We start from the raw sequence: 13180 nt of genomic DNA, 5'->3' as shown, positions 1-13180 counted from the left end.
AGAGGTATGCACACCTGCCTCCAAGCTGTTGAGTCTTGGTTTGAATCCTGACCCAGCTATAAACTGTCATACCGGTGTTTCACAGGCAGGGTGATTCATCAATGCGTCCCTAACCCTAACAATTTCATAATCTTAACAGCATGGAAAAAAATTGCCCATTTTATGCCGTTAGTCCTTCTTTCACATGCAGTAAGTGCATGAAAAGAGCATTGAAAAAGTTTTAAAAGTTATTTTAAAAGTTGTACATCCTTGTGTTTATCCTTCATTATTTATCAAACCATTACTTTGATTTATCAGAACATTTCACTTTTGATTCCAGCCTCGCTCACCTGCTTCATATTCAGGAATATTTCTGCATGTATAAATAGCACAACACCTGAAGCATGTCGCTGTTGTGAACACAAGGTATGAATAATTCCATGACCAAACCAGCAGATTGATTCTATCCTGTCGTAATTTAACTTTTTAACGTTGAAACTCTATTATTAATGGATATTGGGACTTCAGATCAGGACGCAAGATTTTCCCAGCTTGAAGCATTGATACGATAATGTGTATAGTTCCAACATCAGAGCAATGTTTAAATTTCAAAAAAATATATAATTCGTTATAAAAAAATTAAATACAAGATTCATGAACAAGATTTCTCGCCATAAGGTAACACAGGGATGGCTTTTCTCAATAACATGGAGTCCTTCTTCACTTTTCTCAATAACATGGAGTCCTTCTTCACTTTTCTCAAGAACATGGAGTCCTTCTTCACTTTCCAACAATAACATGGAGTCCTTCTTCTCTTTCCTCAATAACATGGAGTCCTTCTTCACTTTCCTCAATAACATGGAGTCCTTCTTCACTTTCCTCAATAACATGGAGTCCTTCTTCACTTTCCTCAATAACATGGAGTCCTTCTTCACTTTTCTCAAGAACATGGAGTCCTTCTTTACTTTTCTCAATAACATGGAGTCCTTCTTCACTTTTCTCAACAACATGGAGTCCTTCTTCACTTTTCTCAACAACATGGAGTCCTTCTTCACTTTTCTCAACAACATGGAGTCCTTCGTCACTTTTCTCAACAACATGGAGTCCTTCTTCACTTTTCTCAATAACATGGAGTCCTTCTTCACTTTTCTCAACAACATGGAGTCCTTCTTCACTTTTCTCAATAACATGGAGTCCTTCTTCACTTTTCTCAATAACATGGAGTCCTTCTTCACTTTCCTCAACAACATGGAGTCCTTCTTCACTTTTCTCAATAACATAGAGTCCTTCTTCACTTTTCTCAATAACATAGAGTCCTTCTTCACTATTCTCAATAACATGGAGTCCTTCTTCACTTTTCTCAATAACATAGAGTCCTTCTTCACTTTTCTCAATAACATAGAGTCCTTCTTCACTTTTCTCAACAACATGGAGTCCTTCTTCACTTTCCCAAGACTCAAAACCTCAGATCTTGTCAGGACAGGAAGGTCACAGAAAATGAGAAGCTATGACATACATGTGGATTTGAGATGCAGATCAGTGAACGTCAGGAGAGACGTGATGGAATATACAACAAATGCATTTATGTGTCATGAAGATCAGGGAAGGTAAGGCATATTGATGATTGGAGTCGGTTGCTTACAGTGGGGAGGTGTCGAAAGATCCTGATGAATATGTGGGTGGAGAGGGAGAAGGGTAGGCAGGTAAAAGTGTGTGTGGTTAGAAAGACAGGAGAAAAAAAGGCGATCGGAGTCCACAACGACCGTGTGAAGGAGAAATTTTGAGACGTTGCAGGTACGAAAGGTGAATTTTGAGGGGGGGGGGGGTTTCTTGCTGCTTTAAGAAGCTGAAAATATGTTAACATGAGAGTCGATGTTGATTGGGCAAAATTATTTGATGAGCTGAAGGTGATGAAGGGATTTTGCGAAACCACATTGATCTACAATCAAAGAACTACCAATTCAGATTGATGGGTCTACAAAAATAAAATGTGTACATTTTATTATGATAGTCACTTGTGCAGGATCACTCGCATTTCAGCTACCTTGTCTATGTGCGATTCCTGACCCGACAATAAACCATCGCAGTGGTTTGTGTTTTTGGTTGTTTTTACAGGCAGGCATGTTGTAAGCCACATCATTGAGTACAGCATCTCTTTGAGTAGGAAATATTAAGCCGGCAAGCTGGTGGACGTTAACAGTCCAACGTTGTGTTTCCGTAAGAGGAGGCGAATTGTCGCCGAAACCCTCGCCAAATTCCACATTCCTGCCATCATCATCTGTTGATGGGAAATGGTGTACGATGATGATGATGATGATGATCAATGTGATGATGGCTTGTACAGAAGATAGAGATCAAGAAGACAAACCGGTTAAGCAGAATGACAATCAAAAATTTAGAATTGGATTGAGACAATGCAACAATGAACAGAAAAGAAAGTAATATACAATGACAGAAGTCACAGATAAACATTGATGACAAAAATAAGAGAAAAAAAAAAAAACAAGTAAAAAGCCAGCAGGTGAAGAGAAGCATTAAAACCTGAAAGCCGAATGCCTTGAGGCATTGATGTAACAAGCTGGCAATACTATGCCATTGTAGACGCTAAACAACATCTAAAAGTCAAATATGCGTCTAATATGATAACGTCGCTTCTTTACCCGCCTCAGCATGCCTCACGCCTGCAAATCCACCACATCAAGTAGTCTATCAACTCCCCATCCCTTACCCATTATAAAGCTATGTAAAAATAACTTCTTGTTCTTGTACCTCTTATTTCCTCAGGGTGGTTCAATGGGGCGGAAGAGAGAAAAAAAGGGTCGGAAGTATCCAGAAAATGCAGCGGAAGATGATGGGAAGATGCAAGGAAATGGCGTTTTGGAGACTAAGGAAGATGTAGAGGAAGAAGTCAAGACGAGTGAAGATGGGGTTACAGTGAGTGACAACGAAACGAGCATTGTACAGAAAGAAAGAGATCATATGACACAGAAGAGCATATGGAATGAGTGCATCGGACATACAATTACTAAAAGACAAATATTGCTGGGAGCAGCCAGAGGGACACAGACGACAGAAGCAAAGAGTCAGATAGATGAGCGAGATATTTATGATGATGAGGAAAACATACACGGTGGAGAGATAGAGCCGTTAATTTATCCATCACTAACTATTCTTGTCCACGCAAGTCCTGGTTCATCGAGTGAAGACGCTGAAGCGGCTGCAAGAAGACAACGAAAAGCTGGACGCCGATGCAGAAGCATTGGAGTCCAGACAGGAATGTCTCCAACCGTATCTTCTGATGAAGAGTATGGAACTGGGGGATATGGATCTGTGCATGAACAGATGAAAACTTCTAAAGGAACAGAAGAACCTCCAATATCTGAAGACGTGAATGGACAAGTGCCTGCAGACGTTGATTCTTCTGAAAAAACTGAAACTGTAAAAAACAAAGTCGATATAGCAAATGCTGAACCATGTCAAACATCGAGAACTCTAATGGCATCTTCAGAAGTGGAGGATGCCAGAGACTTACTCAACGATGAAGATATGACATCGTTCAGGAATGAAGTGCCCAGTAAGATGGAGATAATGTCTGACGATATGCAAGAAAGTACTGACAATGATGAAACTAAAGGAATTCGAGATGTGGATCCTGAGTTCGAAACCTTATTTCCAGATGAAACACCTGAGGCACAAAAACTCAAACAGTATGCAAATGCAACAAAGAGTGCAGAGCTTGGCAATGAATCGACTAACAGTTCAGAAGATGACCTCAGAACCTTTCAAGTATCCTCACCACCTTTCAAGGAAGCATTTACTCGGTTTCCAAAAGGAATAGGAGAGCCAGTAAGTAAAGGATTATCTGGGAGCTCAACAGAAGATGAGGGTGGAACCTTAACACCTACTCTTGGTCATATTGAAGAGAAGCCAGGGTTTCAAGAGGAGATTGATGGAGAACCCAAATCTGATATGGTAGATGAGGAAGGAAAGAAAACAGTAACTGATGAGGCAGAGAAGCTAAAAATAATATCTGGTGACATACCTTTGGTACCACAGGCAGAGGATGCCACTGAAGAATCAAAGGCTCAAGGTGGAGTACCTGCACAAAAGGCAGCAGAAGCAGTGATAGAACAAACTGCAGAAGAAACTCCAGGTAAAACAGCTTCAGCAGAAACAGCACCTTCAGAGGAAATCAAAAAAAAGGCTGAGGCTGGAGTTCCTATTGAGGACCAAGCATCATTGGAAGAAACAAAAATAGCTGGAGAAACACCCAAACCACCTGAAGAAGTTCTTCAAGAAACTGGTGAGGAACCTCTTGAACCGGTTGCTAAAGCTGGAACCGGAGATTTAGATGCAGGAGGGAAAGAGGAAGAAAGTACTGGTGGAGAACTGCCAAGTGAGGACTCAAAGGCCTCAACAACTGAACTAGAAAACAAAACAACATTAGAAGCCCAACAACTCGGTGCTCCAGCTGTCTCAACCACGGTAGAGTCTGAAGCTCAGCCAAATGAATCCAAGACTCCAGATGTTGCCAAAGAACCTGAAGAACCTGTCAAGGATCAAAATGAGGTGTCTCTTCAACCAGAAGAGGAAAATTCTGAAGCAAAAGAAATTACTGGAGCCACTGCAAATAAAACAGAAGCTTTAGCCGTAGTGACGAATGGGGAAGCATCTACAGTACCAGGTTCTGAGAACCTTGAAGAGAAAGCAGAAAACATTACAGAAGGACTTCCAACTGGAGATAAACTATCTCCAGAAACACCAGATTCCAATGAGTTGACTGGTGAAGCAGTACCTCCGAGTGTAGTTGTACCAGGTGCTGATGCCAAGCAGGCTACAGAAGAACCTGGAAAAGAAGAACAACCATCAGTAGAACCATCAACTGAAGATAAACCAACAGCAGAAGGTGAAGCCAAGCAGGCTACAGAAGAACCTGGAAAAGAAGAACAACCATCAGTAGAACCGTCAACTGAAGATAAACCAACAGCAGAAGGTGAAGCCAAGCAGGCTACAGAAGAACCTGGAAAAGAAGAACAACCATCAGTAGAACCATCAACTGAAGATAAACCAACGGCAGAAGGTGAAGCCAAGCAGGCTACAGAAGAACCTGGAAAAGAAGAACAACCATCAGTAGAACCGTCAACTGAAGATAAACCAACAGCAGAAGGTGAAGCCAAGCAGGCTACAGAAGAACCTGGAAAAGAAGAACAACCATCAGTAGAACCATCAACTGAAGATAAACCAACGGCAGAAGGTGAAGCCAAGCAGGCTACAGAAGAACCTGGAAAAGAAGAACAACCATCAGTAGAACCATCAACTGAAGATAAACCAACAGCAGAAGGTGAAGCCAAGCAGTCTACAGAAGAACCTGGAAAAGAAGAACAACCATCAGTAGAACCATCAACTGAAGATAAACCAACGGCAGAAGATGAAGCCAAGCAGGCTACAGAAGAACCTGGAAAAGAAGAACAACCATCAGTAGAACCATCAACTGAAGATAAACCAACGGCAGAAGGTGAAGCCAAGCAGGCTACAGAAGAACCTGGAAAAGAAGAACAACCATCAGTAGAACCATCAACTGAAGATAAACCAACGGCAGAAGGTGAAGCCAAGCAGGCTACAGAAGAACCTGGAAAAGAAGAACAACCATCAGTAGAACCGTCAACTGAAGATAAACCAATGGCAGAAGGTGAAGCCAAGCAGGCTACAGAAGAACCTGGAAAAGAAGAACAACCATCAGTAGAACCATCAACTGAAGATAAACCAACGGCAGAAGGTGAAGCCAAGCAGGCTACAGAAGAACCTGGAGAAGCAGAACAACCATCAGTAGAACCGTCAACTGAAGATAAACCAACAGCAGAAGGTGAAGCCAAGCAGGCTACAGAAGAACCTGGAGAAGCAGAACAACCATCAGTAGAACCGTCAACTGAAGATAAACCAACAGCAGAAGGTGAAGCCAAGCAGGCTACAGAAGAACCTGGAAAAGAAGAACAACCATCAGTAGAACCAGCAACTGAAGATAAACCAACAGCAGAAGGTGAAGCCAAGCAGGCTACAGAAGAACCTGGAAAAGAAGAACAACTATCAGTAGAACCATCAACTGAAGATAAACCAACAGCAGAAGGTGAAGCCAAGCAGGCTACAGAAGAACCTGGAAAAGAAGAACAACCATCAGTCGAACCGTCAGCTGAAGATAAACCAACAGCAGAAGCAGCAGAAACCAATGAAGAAATTCCTACAGCAGTATCCCCCAGTGAAACCACAGCGGAAGGTGAGGTTTCGCAGGCTACAGAAGAACCTGGAGAAGAACAACTGTCAGCAGAACCATCAGTTGAAGATAAACCATCAGCAGAAGCAGCAGAAACCAATGAAGAAACTAGTGCAACGGTGTCTCCCAGTGAAACTACAATGGATGATGAAGCAAAGGCAGTGAAAGAAGAATCAGGAAAAGAAGAAAAAGTTCCAGAAGAACCTTCAGCTGTTGATAACCTATCACCAGAACCAATTGAAGAACCAGATTTTGTTGAGGATGTTCATGCTGAAGCACCTTCAGATGAAGCATTGCAAGAAACAGAACCTGGAGAACAAAAACAAATAACACCTACTGATCCTTCAAAACAACCAAATGAAATGCATTCTTCACCCCTAACTGAAGACGAGACAATCGCAGGTGGAAATCATGAAAATTTTCTCCAGCTCCTTCAAAGCAAAAATCAATTACCTGAAATAATGCATCCTGAAGTTGAGGAAGTTTTATTGTCAGATGTGGAATGTGCTGCCCCCGAGGACCAACAAGCAGCAGATGAGGAAACATCAACGTCTCGACATGAAGAAAATGAAGAAGAGGTTGAAATTTCACTTAGCTTTGTGAAGTTGAGGCCATTGTCAAGAGGATCTAAGATTAGAGTACACCTAGAAGTCAATGTAGGAGTGCAGTCAGTGCAAATACCAGTCTCTGTTCCTCGAGGCCTTGCTCTTTTCTCACTGAGCCTCCCATCTGGACATCGGGAAGTGGTACGAGTATCCACTGAGGAAAATGGGGAAGAAGAAGGAGTTTCTGGAAATTTAGGAGATCTTACGGCAGTTGTAGAGGGTGGTGAAGATAAAATTCAAAATAAAAAAAGAGACGGACAAGATATGAATGAACAAGATGTCGAAAACATTGGTGATGCCTGGAAGGGGCTCATGTAACACGTTGGCTGACTTTGGAGATGGATATCACACAATTGGAAGAGGAAGAAATAGCAGTAAGACTATGACAGATATGAGAACAAAGAGGAAAAAATAGATAAAGTGAAAATGTATGGAAGGAAATAATGAAAAGTGGGAGATATGGGAAGGTTGATGTTAGGTAAAGAAGGTATTGTCTGTGCCTCTAACCTACTTAGAGATAGATCATAATGAAGGACAAATAAGTCTGGCAGCTTGGTAATATGACATAATCTTTAGGATAAAGGTAGAAAAGAAAATGTAAAAGCAAAGGGAATGATGACAAAATGAAAAGCTGCTGCTATTGCCAGGTAGAATAAACATTAGGTGAAAGTAGAAACAAAAGTGTTTCATGAAAATGAACATTAAAAACCTGCAAGTTAAACAGAGGGTCAAAGATGGGCAATATAAGATCAACTGAAACTTACTGATGAATATCGAAGAGATTGTTTGTACATTTGCGATATCATAATGGAAATTATTTTCCAAATTCACAATAGATACTGAAGTTTATAATTCAAAATATGCTGAAAAATCGATTGCATTCCTAATATTCCTCTTTCACAATTTTGGATGGAAGCATGTAAACATTCCCTTAAAATGTGGATTTAATACTTTGGATTCAGTCAATGGGAAGTTCATTATCATGTCGAACTTTCTGACAGAGCGATATCTCATATCGCTCTGTCAGAAAATGGTAATTATGATTATCATTTTGGGAAGTACTTTTGAGTTATATTTCAAAAGTACTCACAATCATTGAACATTACTAATGGGGAAATTTTTGTGAGCATTGAAAACATTAGATATTTTTTGAGTTGGGAAGTATTTGTAATAAGAATGTCCGAAAATCTTAATAATGGTCAGTTTGAAATACATTAACTTTTTCGCTGAAAAGTTATATTTGGGTTCCTTTTAAAACCTGAAAGAACTCAAATCAAATGTGAGGTCCTTTTCACAGAAATACCTATTCCAAAATGAATTTAACGGTCAATGAATAGGAAATTTTGCAATAATAATTTAAATTGCTGTAAAAGGACTGTGTATATAATTATATATATATATATAAAAGGAGTTGTTGATTTACTTTTAAATTCATGTCAGAGCATGGAATTACTCATGCAATTAGCTTTTGGCAATTGGAGAGTTTTTTGGTTTTGCTCCTGGATCCATGGAAAGTATGTGACCCAATTTCGTTATTCTCATAATTACATGATAAAAGGGTTTTATTTATCTTTTGCTGCAACATTGATCTATATAATCGCTGAGAATATATCTCTTAAGAATACTTGCAATCTAATGAGCTTTAGGATATTATATTATTAGCATATACACATAAACGTGATTATAATCTACATACTGTAATTGGAGATGCAATTTGTTTCGAAGATAATTATAGAGCATCATTTTGCATTATGCATTTGGTTTCCCTTTCAGTTTGCATATAACATTACATGTGCTAGAGTATTAACTTCGATTATAAGAAGGAAAATAACCTTGAAGATTAAAGATCTTCATTTGACTTTTCAGGCTTTCAAGCCAATAAGACTGGAAGCTTATGATTCTATATCATCATTATCTATGATTGGAACGATGATAATAATATTTGAATTATTATTCCTCCATATTTTGTGACATGTGTGTTTTTGGTGACTGCTATATGCAGGGTTGTTACAAGTCTTGAGATCTTGTGCATATCCTTCATAAAAAGGTGATTGGTCCAAAGGTTAGGCAGCCATCTTAGATTCACGACTTTTTCCATAAAAAAATTCCAAGTCTTTCTTCTCCAGAATCACTGAACTGATCAATCCAAAACTAGAGGCAACAATCGATGGACCAAGGCTCTAACTTTGAAAAGTTGCACAGTGAAGCCAAGATGGCTGCTGACGACCAATCAAAATGTTTTTTTTTAAACATTTTATTTGAACCACAGTGTGTGTTGGCATATATATATATATATATATATATATATATATATATATATATATATATATATATATATATATATATATATATATATATATATATATATATATATATACACATATACACACACACACACACACACACATACACACAATTATGAAAAATGTGGTGGTTTTTTTTCCAGAAAGTATCTCCTTTGGTTTGGTGGTAAATGGCTGATGGGAGGTGGTAAATAGTAAAATGAAGGTTGAGAGAATTCAACCAAAATGTATGTTCATGGTGATAACTATTTGTGTACATCGCTGGATGTATAGCATTTTTCTAATGGTTGAACCATTTGGCAGAAATCTGATTCTTCGAATTTAAAATTAAGATCCATTCCATATCCTTCAAAGATCCCAAATGACCAAAAGTCTTGGCAACCATCTTGGGATCTATCAATTTTTTTTAATGATATTTAAAAGATCTCCAGAATGGATTGATATGAAACTTCACATACATCAATTGACCTGGATGATTCAAGTTTGGAAAGAATACGTATCTATTAAATACAATGGTTGATATGGCCAATCAAAATATAGTGTTTTCAACACTGAGGTTTCTGGATCTTGATAAAGAAAACTGGTATATAGAGGCTTATAAGCTAAATTAGAATATAATTGGTTATAGGCTAAACTTGTGTTTTTAGGTTACATGTTATTGTGATTATGATGATAGCACTTGTGACCATATCCCATTAATTTCTCCATAACAAACAAGATAGTGCCCACAGCAACTTTTTTATTTTTGATTGTTGGAATTTTTCTACTGTATGAGTAAATCATCTTTATACAGTATTTTGCGATACAAGTTGCATCATAATCTGCAATGGGAGACGATACATGAAATTAAAACAAACAAACAGCAAGGCATTAATTTAATTCAAGTGATTAAGTAGTCATAAAGCTTCTCTTGAACTCATTTAAACATCCATAACTTTATAATTACTGCAATAATTTTGATGTTGATGAATCAAACAACTTTGGTATCATATCATTTACTCCACACTTCAAAAAACTATTTTATCAAAAATGCATATACACATTGCATCAGCAATTGCAATTCATGTATTTTAGACTGCAAAGTTGCTAAACGCTTAAACATTTGTTGCACGAGTTCCTTTTTCAAACTTTCAAAACGCAGTGATGAGTCGATAACTTTGTGGGATGAAAAACCTTTTTATTTTGAAAGCAGTCATAATTTGTGAACTAGATAGTATTTAAAATGGTTTCGAATGCAGTGCGTCCTTCAATGAGATGAAATGTCATGTTAACTTATGAAGGAAATTTGTTGATCATGTTTAATGGAAATGTTTATCATGATGTCAGTGAGACCTTGACCTGGATAAGTAATGTACTTTGTCTTTTTCAGTGAAAGTTGATGGATTTAATAGTTTGAGAATTTGAGAAAAATGACCATTAACTCTTAACATGTCTTGCTCACATTTTCTGTTGCTTTCTTTTAATACCCTTTCCTTGCTCATGATAGTCCATTTTGGACAATGTCTCTTAAGAGATAACTGTTCGACACATGGTCAGATCACCATCCATTCTGCTTTTATAGCATTATTTTGAGTTAATTCTAATACATCCAACATATTATATGTCAAACTTTGAAATACAATTGATATAACAGTGACAGTGAAAAATAAAGCAGAGCAGAATAGTAACAGTAAAGAAGGAATATGAAAGTAAAGTTTTTAAGAGCTTGAAATAAGCATAGTACATAACTACAGGTACTATCTACTAATTACTAAATGAGCTTAATGGTACATTAAATTAACTTCCTTTCATATCTTTTCAATACTTTTTTTTGCTCTTTTTGTTTTCCTCGCTAACTTTCATGAAGAATTGTGGAAACACAATGTAAAAGAAATGCAGATAAAAGGAATTCTGGTCATCTGGCCTGCTTCAAATCTCTTTCGTAACACTAAAGCACAGCACATACAACAGCAGCCAACTAAAGCATGAGGGTGATGGCCAAAAGCTTTCACCATTCCAGTAACCAACCTTGATGAATGTTTTCACTATTGCACTCAGAGAGGGAGGAAATATGACAAACTATGCATATAACAGAACAAGACAAGCAGCAATAAGGAGAAGAAAAGGTGAAAGGGGTGGAGAGGGTGTGTGGGGTGGTGTTATATGTGCAGAAGCTTGTACTAGGTTTATTATCTAATCTAGTGTGTAATGTAGGCCTATGATTATGAAATCGATTTTTCATCGATAACTGGTGTTGAAACATATAATTATTATATGTCTGACTATACAAATCAAAAAAACGTAATCTTGGTTATTTGGACAATATTGTGTGAAACAAAGTGTGGCTAAAAGAGCCCTAATAATGGGCTAGTGTTTTCTCTTCGACCTAGTGACTTTGGTGGAAATGCAGATGAAAGATGTTGGTACATTGCACGTATTTAGTAAATCAATCTGAATTCTTCTCCATTACATAAAGATGCTTCATATTTATGTTGACAATAATCTGTATTCAGATTTCAGCTTTATTGGCATATCATTCCTTATCTGTCATAACAATGAAATGTTTTTTTTTTATTGAAAGTAACTTAATACAGCGATATTAATTAGTCTGAAATGAGACAGAATTTATTGTTTTTGAAATAATTCACTGCATGGCCAAAATATTAGAGAAAACAATTGCAGTTGAAATTCTGTTCAGCCTGCAAACTTCTCAAATCACGTGACATGCTGTAACTCGAAACATGGACCTCAAGAAACGATGCGCGTTTTATGCATGTACAAAACAGTGTAAAACTATCTGAAATGTTATAGAGGGTGACCCTGAAGTTGGCATCAGAACTGCATCAATCCCAACTTCAATCAAGAAAATTGCCTGGATCTGGATGCCAGCAATGAAAAACAAGAAACCATCACTGAAGAACAGCTTTGTTGAAAAGTGCAAGATGGAATAAGCAAAATGTGGACTGTGAGCAGTTCATGCACACTTTCTGCATGCTTCATTCCAACTGTCATGGCTAATGCAAGTTAAGCCATGGCAATGGGACATGCTTTGACAGCATGGTTGTACTTTCTCACCCCCAGTTGAAAAAGCCAGGTGATCTGAAGTTACACCTTTGGCTTCATCACAGAACTTCATTCTACAAAACTGGATTTAAACGAGGATGGGACAAGAGTAACCTACACGTCAAATGTACATTGTTCAGGACTGGTTTGCGGAACCTGCTAATGACATCTGCGATTATCGTGATCACTGGTTCCACCAAGCAAGCACGAGATTTCCTGGAAATGCTACCCCCTCGGTTACCTGCACACAGTGCTCATGAACAATCGGCGAATTATTCCACAGCATGTCTTTGTGAAATAAATGGATAGATGAGGTATGCTTGGGCTGATATTGCATCTGCCAATTCGTTAAGTCATTAAAAGGAATTCTCTAATATTTTGGCCAGGTGGTGCTACACAAGCAATAAACAATAATGCAAGCTCAAATGGATGCAACACCAAGATGGAATTGTGACACTACTTAGTATTTACATTAATGAGGCTAAAGATTTCAATGTAAACGAAACTTTTCCGTGAATTGTATTTAGAAACATTTTTCTGCATAGACGTTTTGCTGCAGCATTGCTATAATGTTGCTTTGTCTTTGTCTCAAAATGTTGATGGCTACCTAACTATGTACGGTGTTTGCTGTTGAAGCATTAAAGGGTTTCACATCAACTATAATGAGCTTTATTGTGCTATAATGTCGCACAAAATGTCACAATTGATACACCGTTCAATCAAATCATTTGTGTGCTTTACCTCTTAACAGGATCATTGTAGAATTATCAAGAGTCGTTTTATATCAGGAGCTACTGTGTACTGGCAGGAGAGCCTAAAGGTCTACACACTCACCTCTGAGCTGTCTAACCTACGTACGAATCCTGAGCCTGCTATAAACTGTCATCGTGGTGTTTCACAGGCAGGGTGAGACATCAATGCCTGTGCCGTCCTTCGGATGGACACTAAACTGGCGTCCTGTCTGCCAGCATTAGTTGGTGGAC

At 38.2% G+C, this 13180-nt stretch overlaps 1 protein-coding gene across 2 annotated transcripts; it reads left to right on the top strand.

Moving 5' to 3' along the window:
• The first annotated feature begins 1659 nt into the window (after positions 1-1659).
• On the top strand, positions 1660-12860 carry LOC147034124 (uncharacterized). 2 transcript variants are annotated; one of them, XM_085876819.1, is made up of 2 exons: positions 1660-1782; positions 2764-12860. In XM_085876819.1, the coding sequence occupies exon 2, from the start codon at positions 2773-2775 to the stop codon at positions 7168-7170; it is 4398 nt and encodes a 1465-aa protein (XP_085732945.1). In that variant the 5' UTR covers positions 1660-1782; positions 2764-2772; the 3' UTR covers positions 7171-12860. The 2 variants fall into 2 exon arrangements, with proteins under 2 accessions (XP_085732945.1, XP_085732955.1); XM_085876829.1 differs by having other exon boundaries at positions 1700-1773.
• Positions 12861-13180: the final 320 nt, after the last annotated feature.

The sequence above is a fragment of the Eptatretus burgeri genome, chromosome 1 (assembly GCF_056783735.1).
Source record: "Eptatretus burgeri isolate ZD-2024b chromosome 1, Ebu_testis_v1, whole genome shotgun sequence".
In the NCBI taxonomy this organism is placed as follows: domain Eukaryota; kingdom Metazoa; phylum Chordata; class Myxini; order Myxiniformes; family Myxinidae; genus Eptatretus; species Eptatretus burgeri.
The sequence above is the reverse complement of the archived record's forward strand: the minus strand, read 5'-3'. Positions and strand labels throughout refer to the sequence as shown.